Genomic DNA, 22783 nt, shown 5'->3' with positions numbered 1-22783 from the left:
TCCTCCCGCTCCTGCCCCGCCGCAACCGCAGCGGAAGGACAAAGGGGGGCGAAGGCTGCGGGTCTCTGCCGGGGCCGTCCCGAGCCAGAGGGACCGGCTGCGGCAGAGCGGAATGGGGCAGAAAGAGCGGAGTTTCGCTCGCCCTCTTCCTCCGAGGGCTTTCCACGACGCCCAGCCTGCCCGAAAGCCACCCCGGGCTCCCTTCCCAGGCTGAAGCAGGCTCAGGCTCCGCCGTTGAGCTGTTGTCGGAGCTGCAAAGCCAGGAGCGAAGCGCGGCTGTAAATCGGGCAGGGCAGGAGGGAGCTTTAGACGGGGAGCTGCAGCTTCACCTCGTCGCTGGACATTGGGCTGGTTCCGGAGCGGTTTGTTTTGGACACTGTCACCCAAAGGCGGCATGCAATACAGTGGCTGCGAGGTAGTGACAAGATGAATAAGTGTATTGCTTTATGAAAAAGCAAAGGAGGGGAAAAAGTGGATATTGTGGGGGAGGCTCTTATAAATGAACTGTCAAGCGAAAGAAAGTTAAAGGGAAATCTCCTGCTGTAAATGCATCGGGCGGGCACTTCTAATAAAAATCAGAGTCCTGGAGGAATTAATTACAGCAGCATTACAGGAAGAATTCGTGGAATTGCAAAACGTAGTTGGCACAGACCAGCACGGACTGCTATTGCAAATGGGGAAACTGCAGGAGAGTTTAACAATTCCTGAGCTGATATGCAGGACATTGTAGTAGCATAATAGCACTTCAGACACACTAATGAATAATAGTGTCCAGTGATACTGACAAATGATATTACACATACTTCGAGATTGAAGTCACTTAATTTGTTTTTATATGCAAAAGCTTCCCACTGGAATCTGGCTTTTTTAGGTCGCTTCTACCTGCCACGAAGTAAAAAAAAAAGAACTCACAAAAAAAGAATAAAACCCACCCTCTTCTAATAAGACAATGATATAAATTCACCGCGTAAGTCCAGCGAATTTAGGTGTAATTAATCAACAGGGAGACTTGCGTTTATTGTGAGAGGCATCAATCACAGAGCCCGGCTGAAAGGACCGGGGGGCTCCCGCCTTGCGTCCGCCCCCGCCCCCCCCCCGCGGCTCTTTTCGCCGGCTGGGGCGACGGGGGGCGGCCGGGCGAGCCGCTCCGCGGGGCTTAAAGCCCGCCCCCCACCCCCGCCGCCCGCCGAGCTCATCCCGCTGTCGTTTACCGGCGACCGCGCTCCCCGGGTTTGCCGCTTCAAAAGTGGAAAGCGGTGGTCGAGAAACTTCGGCGGTGCTGTTTTCGGTGGTGTAGCGACTGGGAAAGAGCATATTCCAGCGGTGAGCTTCGTTTATCGCTCAGCCACTCCATTTTTCTCCTGCTTGTCAAGCCCCTCGATGTAGTAACATCCATCATGAGTCACGATAGCTGCCCCACTCCATTACCCACGTGGTCTCTCACGCTCCTGATTAAAACAGTTAACAGATTTGCCTTTTTAAAACAAATAATCTGCTTCGTTAGCCCGCCAGGCTGCCTATATTCGTTTCATTAATTTCCAAGTGTCAATATCGGATATTACTTTTCTGTAAGGAAAAACTTTTATGTCTCCACGTCCAGCTGTTTACAAATTGACAGGCTTGCAGATTAAAGAAGACTTTTCAGTCCGCAGCCATTCTTTTCTTTTATTTCCTTTCATTTTTTTTTTTAGTTAACAATACATCGATAAAAAGGGTTTATATAAAATAAATTCACTTTCTGCTGTTATATATTTAAAAACAATAACAAAGAAAATGTTGCTCTCTTGACATATCGGTTTTAATTTGATGGCAGTAATTTTAGTTCTAATTCTACATATTTTCACAACAGCGACAATTTATACCAAATGACCTCACAGCTTGAATGCATGACATGGAATCAAATGAACTTGGGATCCACATTGAAGGGGTAAGGTGCTTTATTCTTTTCTAATCTTTTGCTCCAGCGTAGCTGTATTACTGAGCTAACTTTCTGTTGTCTTTTACGGCTCGAACCCGGTCACTAACACGAAAAATCACTGCTCGGTTCCGACAGGGGCTCATCGTCTGGCTACAGTTTACCGTGTTTTTAAAAATGCTTGTAATAACCTAAGTGTAAGGGTGCTGGGTGGTTCAGGGGGGTTAAGTTAAGCAGCAGATATATAAAAGGCGAGGCCCTCCGGCGGCGGGCTGCAGCCGCCCCGCTCTGCCCCAGGCCGGGTCCCGGTGCCGGTGCCGGTGCCGGTCCTGGTCCTGGTCCTGGTCCTGGTCCCGGTGCCGGTGGGGGCAGCTGCGGCCCCTCCGCGTTCTCCTCCTCGAGCTGTCGCCCCTTCCTACCATTCCTCTTCCCTTTCCCTCCCTTCGCCAGGCCCTGCGTCCTGTGTCCCGGCCCTGCCGCCTCCCGGCTTCCTTCCTCCCGGCCATTGTCGCCCTCCCACCTGCCGGGAAGAGGCTCCGGCCCGCCTCCCCCGCGGGGCTTCCTGCCGCTGGGCGGGCAGGAAGGCCCCGAGGCGCCGCGGGGCCCCGCCGGGGTGGCGGCCCCGGAGGGGGGGGGCACACGACGGGACAGCGCTCCAGGCACCCGGCCCGGGCGGGCATCTCCCCCGCCGGTCTCCCCCAGGCGGCAGCCGGGCTCCCTCGGGGCTGCCGGGGGACACCGATCCCGGCCCCGGGGGAGCCCGGCTGCCGCCTGGGGGAGGAAGGGGAGAAGGAGGGAGCTCTGGGTGCCAGTGCTGGGCCGCTCGGCAGCCTGTGCCCGCCGCCTCCAGTGGTCCTGCTCCGGGTGGGTTGTCCTCTGAGGCAGTCAGGGGAGCATGAGGTAGGACCAAGACCCGCTGGGCTGGTGCACCGCTGTAACTTCACCTTGCTTCATCTACGATCACTACCCTGAGCAAAAGAGGCACCTTTTGAGTTTAGCCAAGACAAAGCCAAAGATTGCCTGCTTTGCTCTGAGTAGATGATTGGCCGTGAAAACTAGGTATCAAAACTACCTTGGTAAGTATCACCAACTTGCTTTGAGATGTCCTCAGTGTCTAAGTGTGTGCCAACAGCCTCAAGCGAACAACAGGAGAAATCTAGAAAAGCCCACGTAGATCTGTGCTTTCATGTAGTTGTCCATAAATGTGAAAACCTTGTGCAAGATGGACTTTGTGTATAGAGCTGTAGTGTGATAAAGGAAAAAATATTATGGGTCTGCTCCTAACTCATTCACAAATAGTGTTTGAAGGTTAGAGGGAGAAGATAGTAGCATAGTAAACTATCTAATCAGAATGAACTAGAGAATTGAGCCTAGAGAGATCTCTCAAGGAACTCTCTTGTGGTTAAGAAGATCCCCAAATCCTACAGTTGTGTACACTTCAGTGTCTTTGCTGCCAATCCCCTCTTTTTAAAGGTTATTTCCTACCTTTTTTTCATAAGTGTTTTTGATTTCCTCTTTAAACTGTACCCTTTAAAGATCAGTCATTGCAATATTAGACACTGTTTTGTCTCATCTGAAGAAAATATCCTGCAAAATGGAGAAACACATCAACCTTGACTGAGGTCCAAGTTATTAAAGCAAGGAAGAGGTTATTCTTTGGGGAATTCAGTGAAAAAAAAAAAAAAGACACAATAGAAATATTAAAGGAGTACTGAACAAAATAAATGGCTTCTTACTTGCCCAGGAGTCAGACTGTTAGCAGTGTAAAGTATGTGACCTAGGATGCATAAAAGGGGGGGAAAAAAGAAATCAAGATAAATGATCTATGGTAAAACAAAGCTGAAAGTTTTGGTATAGGCCAAGATTGTAGAATCTGTGGAAAATCAGTGCTAGACATAGCCTCATCACTGGTAATATGAGCCAAAATAGTTATCTGTCTTTTCTGGCTGAGAGTTACAATGCACAGTACCTCCAATCTCAGTTGCCATGAACATAAGGTATTCTTCCCAAGATTTACATCTTTAAAATATATGAACTGTTCATAAGTGATTCCCAGGCGTTTAGTATTTCAGATGCTTTTCTCAATCTTGTAGTTGTAATTTAAGAATTTTGGAATCAATCCTTCTGTTGAAATATGGAGCTTCTAGATTCTGTCCAACGATGACAGTCCTTGTTTAGCTCCTTGCCTTGAATTCTCCGCAGCACTTCTTCCTGGCTTCGGTAAGACTTTTGCACATTATAAGAAGGGAGAAAACATTACCAGTAAGTTCTGCAAATAGTTACAGAACTCTACAATTGTATAAAACTTATGGGTCATACACTTTATACTTGACAGTAAACCAGTTCAGTAGCTTGCTTTCTGGGGTCATGTTCAGCATATTTAATATACTGAAATGAAGCTGTTGCTGTGCATTTCAGGTAGAGTTAGTTAGCAGCTTCTATGCTTGTTATCTAGCAGTTCATCTGAGAGCCTTCTGGTTTTAGCTGTTTACATTCTTGCTAGTATTTGATTGATCAGCTCCAGAATCTCTTCACTCCAGATTAGAAGTTTGAAATTTGGCAAGGAATATTGTCAGGTGGCCAAAGCTGTGTCCTTTTCTGTCATTGTGAAAATCATTCCCGTTGAGTTCCAAGCTTATGAACAGTCTTGTTCGTGTGTGATCAGAAGCAAGAGCCAGGCATCTAAACTATCAAATGATTTTATCTGCTCAGAGCCTGCTTCAGCCTATGGCTTTAAGGCCTTAGAAGACTTTTTTCCCCTGAATGTTTTTTCCTCCCTGGATAATTGGAACCGAGGGCAAGAAGTTTCTTTGACTCTGTGGCTTTTTGTCTTTGAGTGCTTTCAGTAGGTGTAAGCATTAGGGAACTGCAGAAGGCATGGCCTGAGTGTCAAGCAGAGGTGGGCAGTAAAAGGTATGGAATAGAGTTTCTGACCAGCCATTGCTAAGTGGTGGAGAGAGGCACAGAAAGTGAACAGAGATGATGCGTTCTGGCAGAATACAAGAATGTGATAGACTGGCAGGGGAAGGGGAGAGAGGTGTAAATGGGGAAGCAGACAGAAAAGACTGTAGCCAGACTACTCCAGAACACGGACTAAGTCTGAAAAGTTGAATTCTAGATGTTTCTACTTGCTAGCAAACCACAAGGAAGTCTGACAGCCCCAAATAAGCTTTGCTCTGCAAGGAGTTGTCCCTAGAGAAGAAGACAACCCACTACTGCTACCATACAGTCCAAATGACTTGAATCCGTGTTACAGATTTTTGCTTAGGTTCTGCGTGCCAAAGACTGAGCTCAAGTTGTGCTTATAACACGTGTGAGGGAAGAACAGTCCACATTTGGTGCCTTGTGAGCTAGTACGTTCATTACGTGTTGCCTGTTTGTCCAGGGGCTTCTCCTTCACCTTCTGAACTTTGGGCAGACAAGAGGGAGGGCTGGCTGGTCTGCGAGAACTGTCACACAAACTGGCAGCTTCCAGGGTCTGAAAGGAAAACTTCATGGTTAAGGCAGTGAACATCACTGTGGGACTGGATTTTATCTCTTCAGACTGTTTGCTGGTGGTTTGTTCCCCATTTTGTGGTATTTTGTTTGTAACAAGCTGCGATCAGATTTATACTGTTGCAGGAAAGTCAGTGGGTCCTTTACTTATCACCCTGAGAACTCAGGTCCCAGACATCTTAAAATGGATGTCCCACATTAGTGGACACCTTTCCCTTCAGTTTCTGTCCTTAATATTTCTGTTGCTTTCTTATTTGTCCAATGTGGAAAATACTGCTTCTCTTCATAGTGTTGTTGCAGAGGTAGACCTCACGACTGGAAAACCTTCCGTGATATTTTGATGAGTTCTGTATAAAAGTGACATGCAAATAACTTATACCGAGCAGGAAATGATATGGTACATTTGACAAAAAGTGTAGCCACATACCCAACAGCGAGACTTAACAGAAATATTATGTATTTGTCTCTCCAGCTGCTTGAGTAAAAAGTTTTGATCCATATTTCCAACAATCATCTGAAACCAGACAAAATTTGTTTTTTTTCCCTTTTGGTTTTGCTCGGGTGTTAAATAGTCAGCATGTTCCGTGGAAGTTTGTATTTATTGCTGTTTGCTCAGGCTCACTGGAAGGAAAATTAGGTATGATCTCTGTAGAACACTGTTAAAACTGCATCTAAAACAAGACAGTGGAAGCTTATTTTGTCTAGGAGCAAATTGTAAAGGGTTTTCTGTTTAGCTTTGGTGGTCTTATTAGTAAAATTTGGAGGTGCAAAACTTCCTACTTGGGTTCAGTTCTGTAATCAACATGAATTGGGAACAGACAATGACCTATTGTCTCTAATACTGAATTTCCCCTTTCCCACTGATAGCTGAGGGTCTTGTTTTGAAGGGTAGTGTTGGGTGAAATCCTGATTCCATTCAGGTCAATGGTAAAAAACCCCAAACGAAAGACTATTGAAGTCAGAGAGACTAGGATCCCCTGAAAATCCAGTGCCTTCCTTTTGTCAGCCAGCTGGTTTTCTCATTGAAAATGGCAGAAGGGCTGTGAAATCCCATTTTTTAATATTCCTTTGCCTTGGAAACTGCAGATAAAAACGCAGCTTTATACTCCACCCTCCGTAATAGTATTAGACAAAAAACAGGCCGAAACATGATCTTCTATATAACTAATCAGAATCTTTTCGCTGTCTCCATACATATTTTTCCCAGGGTGCTAGGATGGTAAATATTTTAGCAGAGGGAATTAACTCTACTTCTCTTCCTTTATGTTCTGTTATCAACGGGACTAGCCCACACCCTCACTTTGCCTCATTTTTGGCTCCGTTTCTAAACCCTAAAATTCCTGTTCCTGCATTGAAACACAATTAAATTGAGGCTTAATGTGGTGCCTGTTTTATGTAATCTTGCTTTCTGGCTTTTTTTATTCTTCCAAGTCTGAATCTCATGAATCAATGTGTATTCACGTTTCATCTGAAATTTTCTAACTCTCCTCAGTATGCCCTAAAGCTTCCCTTTTTTGGTTTATGAAATAATAATAAAAAGCTTAACTCTTCAGATTAAGTTGTAACTGCGTTATACATTAGACAGACAGTTTCAGTTTAACAAAGTGAAAATGGTGTGAGAGAGAAATTGCAGCTTGATTATTTTTTAAAATATTCAGATTAGGATGTCATCTTTTATGAGTTTTTTTTATAACCACTTAGATTGATACAACTCTCTAAAGCTGCTCTGTTTTTCATCACACGTTCTCATCTGTAAAGCCTTCATTTTTATTAATCTTTGTACAATCTGTACAACTTTGAGATTAATCATTTTAAAAGAGCTACTCTCCGAGTGTGAAGGATTTGCTGGGCTAACGGTAAATGCAAGCGCTTCTAAATACTCCACAACACGTAGCGCTTGCTTAGCGTTTTATGTTGCATAAGTATCAGTCTTTGTTTCCCAGTTATCTAGAGTTACGTTTTACGGCTGTGTTTCCAGGTCTGTTTCTGGCTGCCTAGAACCAGAGAACAAAATATACTGAGTCCTTTTTTCACCAACTAACTCAAATTCTAAATATTTATAGTCCGGTTCTGCCTTTGTGCGGTTCCCATTGAAGTTAAAAGGAGTTGTATATTTACAAGTAAAGGCAGAACTAGACTGTGAGGCCAAATCCTTCAGTCCTTCCTTGAACAAAAATTTCCGTTGGATTCTGGCAGGCCAGTTTGCCTGCGTCCAGCCTTGTTTAGTTTTGACTCCTTTTAGGACTTGTGGAGGGATGGGTCCAGCGTCTCTCCTAACTATCACTCTGGGGTCTTACTGGGGATTTTTTCTTTTCCCTTTTTCTTCTTTGGTTAACTCAACTCTTCACCCCCTGATTATCCCCCTGGCCTTAGCTGAGTTTCTCCTGGGGGCGGCTCAGCCCTTGGAGCAGGGGAAGACAGAGCATAGGAGCTTTGGCCGTGCTCTCCCCCGTGCTGCGAGCGCTCTTGCAGCAGGGCAGTGAGCGGCTCCCTTGGCAGTTCTCCAAGCTGCTGTGGTGTTGCCTGAGCAGCCCATCCTGCTGGGAGTGAACGTGTGGGTCCTGGTCCCAGAAGCCTGTCTCTCCCAAAGTATCAGCGTTTGCCTTCCCTGGATTATCACTGTTCATCTGAACAGCACAGTGTAATCTCTAACGCATTTTCTTTTTAATTTATAATGCATATATTGTTAGCGGAAGTGGGGTGTACAGCGTACGCCTTGCAGTGCTTTGGTGCAGATCTGGGCTGTTATCTAGTCCTGAGAGTCTATCGGGATATTTTTTCGTTATTATACTTACAGAATTGGTGACCTAAGCGTATAAGGCACTGTCTCTTTGCTTAGTTAAACATAGAGGGCCTGACCAGAAAAGATGAAAGTTACGGGATCTCCTACCCTCTTAAGATTTCCATTTAGTTAATGTACTGCGGGTATAAATTCATCAGTTACTTGTATTGCCTATGTATGTCGCGTTGCATCTTGTTGTTATCTCTTGTATGCAATAAAGCAGGTGTTTGAGCTTCAGTAATGTGTTTAGGAGATTTATATCTGTTCTTCTATCAGTGCTTTTATTTTAGTATATAAATCGCAGCAATATGAAACAAGCGAGCTGTGCAAACTGTGGTATACATTTTGTGCCATACATCATGGATGCATTGAGTAAAGAGGTTGGAAGAAAAAAAATTGTATTTCACAACGAGGTTACTATCGCTGCAGGGTGAAGGTTGGGTGCAGGTTGAAGTTCAAGGGAGCAGCGGTGTAGGGACGGTTTGTGAAAAATCCTCCTGACTTGAAAGAACATTCACCTGTTCATTTCTATCTCCCTGAAGGTCAGATTATTCCATAGCACTTCATAGTGAATAAATAGTATTTTAACCAAGAGCTCTCACGTGATCCATTTTGCTGTCATCATCCATATGACCACGCTGAGTACCAGCCAACGTTGATGGAAATGTGCCCAATGTAAAATGGGAACTAGGGTTCCTGATTATTAAAGCATCCCTCCTAGGGAGCTGGTTAAGTAGATGGCTATTCATTACTTAGTATATTATGGGACTAGAGGCTCGGAAAACAGGTTTTAATCTTTAAGGCTTTGGAGTTGTATGTACCGTTTTAGTGAAGTATAACTAGAAATAATGGGAGGAAATATTAAAAAGGCTGAATGTTGAGGAAGGCTTCCCAACTGTGCAATAAAAATTGGGATGGAGATTACCTGGAAGATACCTCCCATTCCTAGAGCCATTCCTTAGGGCGTGGGCAGGGTCTTTGTTTGGCTTCTTATTCCTGAGAGGAATTATTTCAGAACCGACTGGTCTTTAAAAAAACAGTTATTACTGAAAGATGGAAACCACGTGAATTTGGAGGGCAAGTCAGGTTGTGTTTTATGGTATAAAATTTTACTGTGTATTCCTGTATGTATTCCTAAAGTTTCTGTCAGTTCTGACCTGGGAATTCTTCTTATCTAACTTTGTGTCTCGTGTTTATTGTAACGTGTAAGGTTGCTAGTGCAGGTGTGAATGAGGGGTTACACGGTTACTCGGGGTGACTAGTGCTGAAGTTCATATTTCCCCTTGATTTGCTGCTACGTTACAGTTCAGCAATAGCTTCTACTGCAGAACTTTCTCTTTATAAATGGTACTTCTCATTTAATTTCAGTTTTAAAATGCAGCATTTAATTTGTGATCAACATGGGTGTCAGCACGGGTTGGGTGCTTTTTCTGCCTTTAGATAGAGAGGAAAATTCCATGCTGGTGGGGAACTCAAATTGAGCAAATGGTAATAGCAATGGAAATTTCGTACTTGTATCAGGGAACGAAAGGCCACATCTGGGCCCTGAGCAGAGAGGAGGCCTTAATTAGTTGGACATGGTACATAGCTAGAGAAGAGTTTAATCCATTTAAATTGGATAATGGTATCTTCCTTTATCTATTATTACCAATATTACTACAGATGAGAGAGACTTTCTTGCTGCCACCCTATAACTTATTTCATTATGATCACCTGTTTATCACTTAATATGGAAGTAAACAGAGCACATGTTCCTAAAAGGTGTAGCCTTTGATTTGAATAGCCAGGTGGAGCCAGGGTTTGAAACTAGTATTTTAAGCAGCAAAGGAATTGATCTAAAGGAGCACATCTGCCAGGTGGCAGCCTGCAGGCTGCTCTGGGGACAAATAACGAGGAATGCAACCCGCGCGCTGCAGTAAGAGCTGCTCACAAATCCTGCTCCCCTCCTGTTTAGCCAGGTTCACAAACCGTTTAGACATCTCCTGCATTCCAGTTCCACTGGCTGTTCTGCAAATCACTTAAGAGGTTTAAAACTTCCTTGTAATTCTACTCTGCACATGAACTTTGAGTGAAGAGAAAGGAAGGACCAGTGAAATGAGAGTCTGGGCCTCAGGGACCCCTTCAAATTGCTATTGCAAGCATTTGGCAAAGGCTGGGATAACATCCCACGTATCCATCTTTGTCCCTAGCTGTGTGCCCTTGGGCTTTGCTCTGGGCTTTCTAATTTCTAGTGCTGTGTAAAACATGAACACTTACCGTTGCCAATGTATATTAATACATGTAGCAATGTACACTCTAATGTAAAATACTCATTTTAAAATAAAACCTAAAATTTATTTACATAATTTCGACAAGAAAGTTGCAAATGAGAAACAGAGTAATGTTCCTAACATTCTGGACAGGAGAACATAGTATTTTGAAGAATATAATTAGATAAAACATGTGGTTGTGACACCCCCAAAACACAAAGAAGGTTACAAATTTTTAAAATTATCGTGATGATGCTGCATGAGGGATCTTGAAAATTTATACCTAGTAAGGATATGCAGGTTTTGGTTTTTATTTTATTTTTATAAAGGGTTAATTTGTAGCACATCCTGCAAGCTGATATGCGGGATAAATAGTTTGGACACTGATTTGTAATCTCTGTTTATGAGGACATGACTGCTATTCTTATAAATGTCATCACTTTCTTGGTAGTATCTGGTAATATCTGAGTCATGAGGTGCTGACAAAAATCCACTGCACTTAATGTGAAACTTGAGGCATTTTGCTCATTCCAAAAGATATTAGCAATAGGCAGCCCTGCATTTAACTGATAAATAATGTGTACATGTGCACATGACACAGTTATGCTGCTATGTGGATTTTTTCCTCTTACCTAAAATCTTTGTGGAAATACATCAGAGTTCAAATAATGACTTTTTTTTTTTTTTTTTTCCCTGGACTGTCGTAATGAATACGAATAGATGTATGTACAGAGTCAGTGCATTGTGCCAGCGGGAGCAGATCCATACGAAGGCAGAGCAGGTTTCCTTTGGTGAATTTCATTTGAACTTGGATATCCTGGCTATAAAAGCAAACTCCGTATATGTTATCATCAACTTAAGAAATGGAACCTCTCACGTGGAGCTGAGTACTGAAAAATATTTCATTTTTCCATTATTCCCCTCTTTATTTACAGCCATACAGCAGGATATGAAAATGAGAACCACAGCGCTCCCATGCTATACAGCTGTGGGGCCCAATACAGAATACACACCCATGGAGTTTTTAGAGGCATACAAGTGAGTATAGTAGAGCATTCTTCATAGGAAAGTAAAATTGCTGCCTGTTTATAATGTTCATTTACTACTTCACTGGTATTTATAAATCCATCCTTGATTTGCGGTTTTCCTGTGTTATCAAGAAATGCTTTACATAAGTGTCCGGACTTCACTGAAGCCATTGAAGTATAATGTAAGATTTCTTTCTGACACAGTCATTTAAAATTGTTTATTTATTCTTCTAAAGTATATCTGCGAGGCAATATTCCTTACCAGCTTCTCAGGATGGTCCAAAAGATACGATGCAGTTTCCAACTTGTAGCTCCAATCCCTTTGGCCGTGTGAAGCTTCTGTGGTTACATTGGACTACGTCTGATAACTACACAAAAGAAAGTGTTAGATGACATTTTGCTTTTATGGGTTTCTGAAACTTTAGTAATTCAAACATACTTCCTTAAAACAAAATATGATAAGTGATTGTTTCCTAATGACTAAGTAATTAGTGAATATTTGGAAGGAACTTAGCATTCCCGGGAGTTAATTTCCTCCCTTTCTAAAACAGTCATATCATCAATAAATACCACTGTAAAAGATATACCATCTTAAAACTGATGGCAAAGTCATTACATGATATCTGCCTCTTCTATGTTCCTTTGTGTTGTCAACATACATCCAGGTTTTTAGATAGCATCTTTTCTGCTTTTCCTTTTTATGTATAGCTTAACAAGTCATTTTTCAGTGGGAAGCTCTCAGAATATAGGCTCGTGAGCCAGCTTTTGTTGAGTGAATAAAAGTAAGCAGTTGACATTGTTTAAGGAAGTTAATTATCCCAGAAGGAGAAGATCATCTTTGATGGAATATCGTGACAGTGGCCAAAATGCATTAAGGCTGAACTATTCACCAGGTCCACCTAGATGGTCTTTCTTGTTTTGTTTTTTACCCATTTGTATTAACCCAATATATTAATTTGCCTGTCCTTTAACTCCATATGAGTATTTAAAATGAAGAGGAGAATGCTACTTTGGCTCACGGTCTTCTCTCTTACACTGGTATAAGCCTGAAACTATTTCATGTGCCATTGAGTGTTCTTCCAGAATGTGTGATTATACATGAGGTCAGAATGTGGCCCGTTTAGCCTTATATATAAATATTGGTGAGAGAATTTACCAGGTGGAGTTCACCGTATTTCACCTTCAAATAATTTTAATACTCCGCAAAGAACAGATTAAGGTATACTAAGGTTGTACGTTTTTAATGTAGAATAAAATAAAATTGCCTGTTTGCAGTATAATATAAGTATCTCTTTGTCCTGGAGAAGTGCCTCTGATTGTTTGTCTTTGAATATGTTAAGTAAAAGCTTGAGAACATACACATTTCATTAGCAAGTCTCTGTCATTGCAGGATGTCCGACGGGTGCCAGGGGTAGCTCCAACTATTGTCCGATCAGCAAGTGAGACAAATGAAAAGCGTCCCTTCATGTGTGCATACCCTGGCTGTAACAAGCGATACTTTAAGTTGTCCCATTTACAGATGCACAGCAGAAAGCACACTGGTAAGTGTCAACATGGATTGGTATAAATCACATTGCAGCACTGGACAGCAAAGTGGGTAGGGTGATTTTAAAATAGCATAAGGTGCAAGAAATGATCTGCCAGGTCAGGGGCAGCGAGAATCTGTCAGATGAGTATGCATGGGCTCTGTCATCTGGGCAGTCTCTCTTTTGGATGCAGAAGACTCTCTGAATCTAGTGAAGAAAAACACAGAGCAGCACTGACAGCAAGTAGATCACCTCCCTCCCTCTCTTACTGTTATAGGGCATCGTTCAGGGCTGTGAATCTTCTTCTTTTTTTTTTTTTAAGAAGTTTCCTCTGCAAGAGGAACCTAGACATTTAGCATCCTCTTGTCTGCCTGTATAAGCCTTTTCTGGTTGGGGGTGGATGCAGGAATTGGCAAATGACCTTCCTTGCTATAGGATCTTTTCATGAAGAATAGACTCTGAAGCCAGTCATTTGTAGGCAGAGATCTGGATTCTCTCTGAGTTCAGGCGATTTGTTACACCTCAAAATGTGGAAATCAGATGCCCTGTTGCACCTTGCCAAAGAATAAACAGAATTATTTCCACTATTGGAAAATTCATACCGTTGGAAATGTAAAATTATTATACACCTTTAGATATTATGCATTTTTTGATTGCCTGTCATGTTTGTATTTAGGCAGTTCTTCTGTGCTCATCTAGAAATCTGTGGATAAAATCTGTAAATACGGATGTTCAGTTAGCCGTAAATATGGTGGAAGGTCAAAGGGATGAAACAGACAACAGGAAGGCAGTCCATGCTGCTGTGACCTAGCAGACTGTCTAACATTTCATAAAAAATAGTTGCAAACTTGTCCTTTTGCAGACTATGTGGTGACATTGGTTAATTACGTAAAATACTTATTGGTGAGAAATGAACATTACAAAGGATTTTTAAATTCTGAATGGGCAAGTCACAAAATATTCAGATAGACTTCTCCAGTGTTGCTCAGATTACATGTTTAAGATAATTTAGGTTTTAACTGGAATTTAGTCTTTAGAGATGAAGGTCTATGGAAATGCTACTCTATTTTCTGTAAATAAATTTGAAACAAGAAAAATTGGAGATCTTTTGGGGTCCATTAATTGCAGTATTTTTCTTGAGTATGCCTGAACAGTTCTGAATTTTTCCTCATAAATTTATTTACCCTTTATTTTAACAGTCATAATTTCTTTACTCTGGTCTATTTTTTTGTTTCATTTAGTGGCTTGGCTTTTGCAATATTATTTCTGGATGCATCACAAGGATGCATCAGCTTACATCCTTTTTTTTGTTTTCCTTGACTGAAGAAGATTTTCAGAATTCTACCACATATAATCTAGGCACATAGAGTCAGAAAAGCCCCAAAAGACATAGAGGATAGGACTATGGCCATCTGGCATCCCTAGCGAGACTTCTCGTGTTGTCTTTGAGGTCATACATGCCCCTCCTTTGGTTTATGCTGTAGTGGAACAGGGTAAAGGAAATCATCACTATGAAGAATGTGTGTGTCTTGTTGGTAACAATTACGATATCTACAGTTCACACTCCTCTGCACCTTCTGTCTTTTCTCCACCTGCTTGTTTTTATATGTTTGGGGATATCTTAAGAGGCTAGCAGGACTCCAGTGAGGCTATTGGTTTATGTTGATAATTACGTGGCTGTCCCATAGGCTCTCTGATCATCTTTCTGTTTGTAACCCAATGAACGCCAAAGCCCCATTCTAGAATTCTCTACTAGGTACAGAAATTGGGCTTGGTGGAATTAGCATATTAGACAGAAAATAGTTGGCAAACGTAACACCTAATATGCTTACTAAACAAAGGGATGTGTTTTTTCTTCTTCTGATTCAGTGTTTTGATGAGGAGGAATCCTGACAAGCCAGTGTAAAGTCAGGAGAGCTATCAGATGTCAGCTCAAGTGGAGGATAATTTAGTTGTGTTTGGTATACCTCTACAGCCAACATAAAATTTTACTAGTCCTCCTGTAAGGTGGTTCTGAATTCACTCATGGGTTTGAAGCTCTTCCACCTTTCTTAGTGTAGTAGTAGGTCATTTTTTTTTATTATGAACACATGATTTGAAAACAAGCTGTTACATACATCTAACCTTAAACCAGCAGATAGTATATTTGCAGAATAATGTTGGCACTTGATTATCTTTTCTTTCTATAATAGATACTTCCAGAGGACTGGATCATCAGGTCTTCCATTCTTCATCAGTTGTACTATTACAAAATCAAGCAGGGTCCTGAAACACAAAGTTGGATTCTGTAATCAGTTTTTACCAATGTTTCAACATAGCCTTAGTTGAAAATATGTTGACACTTTGTACCCTCCAAGACTGCTTATCCATTGTTAACAATGCCATTATTGAAACATGTACAGCCAAAAAAGCTTTTTTCTTATCTCGGTGTATTTTGCTGCAGTAGATAGGCCTCTGAAAGGAAATGCAAAAATACATATAACTTTTCAGCAAATAATGTGAGTTGTCATCCTGTGGCAGACTTCAGAGACTTCTTTGCAGAAACAAATTGATATCTAGACCTCCATAAATTTCATTTATGGTGAAAACATCAGCATTCTTTCCAGAGACCCTTTGGGTTCAGTGCCACACATTGGACAAACTGGATTTATCCTAGCGGAAAGCTAAGCATCTTTGCAGAGAAAATATTCTCTGCCTGTTTGCCAGGGATATTCTTCACCCTAAATATGTTCAGCTGCAGGTATGAGCTTCTACAATGGGATATGGGAATCTGTAAATCAGGAAGGTTGTCCTTTATGTGGTAGGGGACTCAGGTCTCGGTGGCGAATTGCTGAGGCTCTGGGGATGTATGTAATGCAGTCTAATAATGATTTTTATGCTTATCATCTAACAATGATTTCTTTGCTTTGACTAAAGCAAATATCCTTTTACTATGACATGTGCCACTGCGCTGCTAAATGCTTTACAGTCATTAATGCAGTTCATCATTACAATGCCTTTGAAAGACAGAGCTATGTCCTCTATATACAGAAATGATAAATTGATAAATGGGTGTAGTTGTGCCTGAGCTGGGAACTGCACAGGCTCTCCTCTTAAGAGCCTAGTGTGGTAACCTGTGGGGTAGCACTCTGTCATTAATGGTGCTTTGAAATACTGACCTTCATACTCAAGCCGTGGCATACCGTTCTGCAGGATAGTGTGGCAGCTGAAAGCTTATGTGTGTTCAAGAAACAACTGGACAAATTAATGGGAAGAAACTCCATTAATGAGTGTTAAATAGAAAGCCACCTTTGGCTTAGAAAGGTGCTAACTCATGAACTGCTGGATACTAGGAGAGTGTCCGGGGAAAGTGCTGCTGTGTCCTTGCTATCTTCTGCTCTCCTGCAGGCATCTCATGTGGGCCATGCTGGGCTGGATGGACCTTTAGCCTCGCCCAGCATGGACTGCTTTTAGGCTTTTGTTTCTACGGCATAAAATAAGAATACTTATCTATTTAAAATACAAGATTAGTATCAAAACAGTCATGACATCTCACACCTGATCTCCAGTGTGAAGATGATAGCAACTGTTACCTATAAAGGCTCCCTGCTAAATCGGGAAACGTACATTTTATCTAAGATTGCTAAAGCAAATTATATTGAATAGAAAAATGTTATATTAGTGAGGTAAAGTTGTGATTATGGGGTTGTGCTCATTTGATTATGTGGGTATACAAGAAAAGGGGTTTAAGTGGGTGAAAGGAGTATAGATAAGCCCTCAGATTCTCATTTGGACTTGCAGTCTCTGGTTTCAAAAAAAAAGCCTCCTTTCATGATTTCTTGTTAGCGATGGGCTTTTGCTCTTCCAGCACTCCTTAATTAAATGCGATGATTGTGAATATTTTGTGCAACTGCTACGGCAGTAGGAATTTCTGTTTTCCCATGAATCTGGGCAAATGAGTTTGCTCCAGAGAAAATGTGCCCATGCTTCCTCTAGTTTAAGTTAACTATTTTTGAGCAAATAGGTTTATTTTATTAGAAGCATTTATTGCGATACATGCAAAGGCTGATCCATACTTGTTCTGTGATTGTTGAGCTTTAGTTTTTCTCAATATTTTCTTAAATATTAAAGAACTACTATTCCCGGTATCCTCTCCCATCTTGACTATTTCATTATGCCTTTCTTTTGTGTGCCCTCTTTCAGTAACGAAACGTAAAAGCCTCCGAGTGGCAGGTGGAAAGAAGGACTGGTGAAGCTTCATCTTCATCTCCTGTTTTGTTTTGAAATTGTATGTAGTCACACAGGAAGGTGACAGCATTATGGGGTATTTTTTCATACATTCAGAGACTTTAGCCTTTTATTGGAGAGGCTTCAATAGGCCTGGGGAAGCTAGACACTGCTGTAACCCCTCTCGGCACAGTGATTTGATGGGGTACTAACAGACTTTTTCTAATCTGGGACATTTCTGTCATCCTGTTCTGATGAAACGTATGGGAGTAAAGAGGTACGTGACAGTTGGCTTTGGCAGCCATTTTGCTTGGCACTAACTGACGTGGAAGATGTAGAAGGAAAGGGAAATTAGGATTTCTGTCCACATACTGTGCCTCTTTTTGTTTGTTTGCTTTTTGTTTTCTACGCAGTGTCATCATATCTCTGTGTAAGCATCTTGGATTGTTTCCTTTAATATATGCATTGGTTAAATTTGTCCTTAATTTAATCAAGATTATATTTCCAAGTATTTCAAGAAATGCTTCCATGTGCATGCCATCAGACCCGCTATACTGTTTGATTCAAATACCTCCTCAACCATCTTCTGAGTTTATATTGCAATTAGCAGACAATCATCCTGTCACTGCATTCTGCTCTGCTGACATTCCCCCTCTTAAATCTGCCAAAGGGCTGAATTCCTTGGAAGTAAGTGGTTTCTGAAAAGCAGGCACCCCCCAGGGAGTCCTTGCGGTCAAAGTGTACGGAACTATTTCAAACACCTGTGGCAACTTTAATCCCTTATGCTAATAAATTAAGCACAGCAGACATGGAAATTGTCCACACCTAGGTTTGAGAATCAGTAAACTCCTTTGGGTGACTGTCACAGGAAGTTAGCTTGTTCTTGCAGATTGAGTTGCTTTTGTGAAATTTTGATCTTAGCCACACCTTTATGAATTTGGAAAGTTCTTCTTAATGTACGACTTATGTGGCGTTACCTAGATCAGAATGCTTCTGCTTTAAACTAAAAACCAGAATGCATTTTCTCATCATAATGAAATCAGAAATGCAGACACTTGCAATGAAGATTTATTAAAGTGATATGTGTTTAAAAATATACTTAGAGAAATTAAACTCAGTGCCCACTTCAGCTGATGTTTTTCTTTAGGTCCTTCCTACTGGACCTTTGTTTTACATCTCAGCTTTCCACTGTAGACAAAGCAGGTCCCAGCTGGTCTCGTGTGTACCTTCCAGATAAAAGCCAGGATTCTCACGGCTTTGCAGTGAGAGATGTTTCATTACTTCTTGTGCTGAGGCCTCTGCGCAGATATAATTACAAATGTAATTATATCTGAGGCTCTTGCAGGATTCCAGTGTTGTGCAAAGGGGCCTTAGACTAGATGCAATTCATATCTGAAAGATCATACAGTTCCTCCTGTAACAGCATAGAGATTAGTGGGTTTGGGCTGGCCAAATTTCACCAACTCCGTGGTATGCTACATGCCAGCAGTGTTTCCCTCTTCCCTCAAGCTCCTCGATCGCTGCATTGCTTTTTGCATGTTTATGTGGTTGGTGAAGTCCTTTGCATTGAAGACCATGTTCATTTGAGAAGCCAGCTTGTAGGGATTTCATTTTTTTAAAAAGCCAGAATCTCGCTATTTGTCCTGGAGAAAACCCATCCTGAGGACTTCTTCTGAACTGTATGGCAGGTGGAGGAAGATTTTATATTAACATGAGGCTTTGCAATAAGTCATGGGCTTGCCGGCGGGAGGTGTGCAGCTACGTGAGAAATTCTATTTTATGGCGCTTTATGGAAGAAACATCATTTGTGTTTTGGGGAAGAATGTATTTTTCTGAATTTTGCTCTTCATTTTCTTTTAATCCATTTAGTATGGTTAAAACTACCACCTACATGGATGTCATTGGTTTTGGTTTTGCTTCAAATCCGATTAAAAGCAAACTACAAGTTGTTCCCTTGTACAAATTATATGTTACTGAAACAGGTGGAAAGGGCTTAGTACTTCTTTTTTTTTTTTTTTTTTTTTTTTTTTTAGAAATATAAACCAAGGGATTTCTGTTCTTTTCCAGCAGAAAACAATAAAAAAATCCATGCAACCTGAATGTTTTTGTAGCTTTAACATAATGGGCTATTTTTTTAGAATGAGCAGATTCAATATCGGTGTCGATGCAGTAGAATCATGCCGGCCTTTCCCCACTGATTCCAACACAGGTGTGTGGTTTTATAGCAAAAGAGTCCTGCTGTACCACTAGACGGCTTTAGACAGGAGAGAAGTCTTTTAGCGCGACGTGTTTCATCTTCTGATTCTGGTTGACGTGTTCCCTCATTTAGCTGCTTTTTCTGATAAACCGTTTGTCCTTTACAGGTGAAAAACCTTATCAGTGTGATTTTAAGGACTGTGAACGGAGATTTTCTCGTTCAGACCAACTCAAACGGCACCAAAGACGACACACAGGTTTGTTGACCACACATCTCTGCTCCTTAGAGCTCATCTTTATATGTGAATTGCGATCCAAAAAGTATACTTCTAAACTTCTATTTTTCTGGTGTTGTGTCTGCTCATACAGGGTACCCGTAGTGCCCAGTTCTGGAAGTTAGCTTTAGGAGAGGACTGTAGCTGATTTTGTTTTTTTTTTTTTTTTTATTGGCATTTTGGCACTACTATGGTTGTATAGGTGACCCTTTCATCCTGCCACCATCTTTTTGAAAAAGCTTTCTTAATTAAACTGTTGGCTCTATGCTGTATCCCAAATATAGGAAACATATTGCTTTTAAAAACCAAACAGTTCTGCAAGAAAAAGTGGCCAATGAGTAACCTGATAAACGCTACTGTTGTTATTCCAGTGTTCGTGTGGCAATGCTAATAGGTGAATGCTGCAGGTGCGTAACGTGAAAGGCTGGTGCAATTACTGTGCACTTACATGTGGAAAGCAGAAGTGGAGAAAGAGAAGCCACACCAGCTGTTATGCTTAAAACAGTAACTCAACAAACCGCTTTAGCTTAGATTTGAGCCTTTTTTGAATTCTGCCAACTGGAGAAGGATTCTAGGAGCAGCCAAGAGAGAAACGTCACAGATGTGGCTGGTTGGATTGCGCAAATAACCTGGAAAGTGTATAGCAGTTCGTATACAGCGGAGAGGGCAGCAGCAGTCATGAAGGGGTCTGGGTCCTGGCTAAGCTTGTGTGTCTGTCCCAGTGAATCATTTACTGGGTGAAATGTTCTGAGACAGCCAAAACTACTTGTGAGTTCAGTCCAAATTCAGCATGTTGGTTTTTTTTTTGCATACACCATTTTCTGGAAAAGTCAAGAGAGCCCATTTCGGCATTTCAGGAGCTCTTGGAGGTCTAGGTTAGATTGACAAGGGAGACAGCTGCCCTTCTCGAAGGCACAGGAGAGGAGATGGTGATGACCCCAGCCTCCTGTCTGGGAGTGGAACCGTGGTGAGCGCACTGTGCGTGGAACATGAGAAAGGGCTTCAGAGTATTTCTCTGACTGAGACACAGCAAGAAACTGCAACCACTGTTCTGTGGTGGATTTCTGCCTACTACTTTTCGTGCTAAACATATTCTATCCCACTTAAATGGTGTTATTGAGAGATGTAGGAAGTGTCTCTGAAAGCTGGTGCCATGATACATTTTTAGCAACTGCATGTTAGAACATATCTGTGTTAAGTAGTCCCCAAGAACTACGTGTAGTGTGTAAAGTAATTAGTAGAAGTGTAAAGTAAGTTCAGCCTATTGGGAGTATACAAAAATATACCTCTGCGCCTGTATTCTTCTGGTGTCGTATCTGCTCATATATGATGCCAATAGTTCCAAGCCACAGGATCAGAATTAACAACGTTTGCAGATCCTCCTTAGTCCAACAGCGTAAGCGGGTGTTTGTTTGTGGTGATGCTGTTTGGATGCTTCAGACCCAGACATTGGCAGACGAGGTTACTTTCTTCAATGTATGAACTTCAATGCATGAAGCCAGGAGGAGTAGTTACAGGCTTTTTGAAAATGCAGAAATAGCTGACTTTATCCACTCTCCCAAAAGGTTTTGGGATATAAGAATAGACTTCTTTTGTCTTTTCAGGTGTGAAGCCCTTCCAGTGTAAAACCTGTCAGAGAAAGTTCTCCAGATCTGATCATCTGAAGACTCATACCAGGACTCATACAGGTAAAACAAGTGCGTAAACTTTTCTTCACATTTATATTTCATTATTTTTTAAGTCTAAATCAATGTTGTTGTAAATTACTTGATTAGAAAGTCTCTTAGCCAGGAGTTAAATATTCAAAGCAACAGAAAGAGTTTCAGAGTGTGTTGATTTTCCAGTGTGACTACATTTCCCAAGTGTCATAGTCACTCTTTACAAAGGGCTTTAGGTAATTTTGGAAACTACGCTTTCTTTCTTTGTGTTTAAAGAAATCTCAGCTTGGCAAAATATATTTTGTCAGCTATTGTGAAATGAACATCATGGTCTCAGCCCACAAATGTCAAGTTGATCTACTGCCTTTACTGAAAAAACCCTGCAAGACAGAAATTTTAATTCTAGCTTCAGCCGAAGGTCCGTAATCTAAAGTATTCATGCCTACTCATGCTTCTCCTAAGTGTCAGTTGAGCCTAATGCAGGATAGCACGGCAAAGCTCTTGCTGTTGCTGCTTGTACTGTAATCTCTCCAGAAGATAAAAGGAGTGCCTTTTGCAAACTCACACTGACAGACACTAAAGTAAAAGCTTACTCAAATATTCAAGGACCTTTTTGTAGAAACCGTAGTATTTCATATAAATACAGGGAAAAAAATAGGAGGCCATTTTAGTCTACTCTGCCTTCACGTAAATGTAAACACCATTAAGGAGCAACCTCTATATTTTAGTTTTAAGTATTAGAATTATTCCTATGAACTGACATTTTCGGTTCCCTTCGCTACGTATGCAGTATTTTTACCAAGTAATTGTTTACCGAGCACTTTGACATGTTATTAGATGTCACAGTGTTTTCAATACTGGCGTTAACCTTTTAAATTCAGTCTCTGTACGGATGGAAAAAAGAGCCTGAAAATCTTTTTTCTCCCTGCTAAGGATTACTTTTTCTCTTCTGGACCATAAAACCACATATTTAAGACTTTAAAAAATAATTAAAAAAAAAGAGATTGTAATAAAGGAAATAATTCATATGAGAACAATGGCATTTTCTGTGGCACCAGCCAAACAAATGCTTCAAGTACTGGCCATATGTGCACTTGCAATGTGCACATGATAAAGGGCATGGCTGTGTTCCCGGGTTCCCCTGGAGTCTCATTTGAGCTGCTGGGCCTGGGTCTGTGTGCATTTGCATGAAGAAAGAGATTTTCTTCATCAGCAAGAGGTAACGTTCTGGTGGAGACAAAATGGCAAGTGGTTGTCACGTGCCAGCAAGTCAGGATAAACTACATTCCCCATCCCATTTCATTTCTAACTGATCTGCCAACTCAAGACTTTCATGACTCCGGTAATTTTTTACTCCGGATTAGCTAAACCAGTGAAGAGCTTGCTCTCTTTTTTCTAGTGAAACTCATCTCCCTGTTGTAGTTCTTCCTTGCTCCGCATGATCCAAGCCCAC

The 22783-nt window shown here is 41.5% G+C and overlaps 1 protein-coding gene across 4 annotated transcripts in view; it reads left to right on the top strand.

Moving 5' to 3' along the window:
* Positions 1-22783, top strand: part of WT1 (WT1 transcription factor) — a gene marked incomplete at both ends in the record, with an annotated part of 35159 nt that overhangs the window by 8897 nt on the left and 3479 nt on the right. For 2 of the 4 annotated variants that reach the window (XM_082485541.1, XM_082485538.1), the window contains 5 exons: positions 1850-1927; positions 11377-11479; positions 12860-13010; positions 19565-19654; positions 21277-21369. In XM_082485541.1, the coding sequence (XP_082341667.1) occupies positions 1850-1927; positions 11377-11479; positions 12860-13010; positions 19565-19654; positions 21277-21369 (515 nt within the window). The remainder of the gene's footprint in view (positions 1-1849; positions 1928-11376; positions 11480-12859; positions 13011-19564; positions 19655-21276; positions 21370-22783) is intronic. The other 2 variants (XM_082485539.1, XM_082485540.1) reach the window with 2 other exon arrangements.

This window comes from Vanellus vanellus (genome assembly GCF_965231255.1).
Source record: "Vanellus vanellus genome assembly, chromosome: 6".
Classification (NCBI taxonomy): domain Eukaryota; kingdom Metazoa; phylum Chordata; class Aves; order Charadriiformes; family Charadriidae; genus Vanellus; species Vanellus vanellus.
Note: the sequence above shows the minus strand (reverse complement) of the source record. Positions and strands in the feature narration are given on the sequence as shown.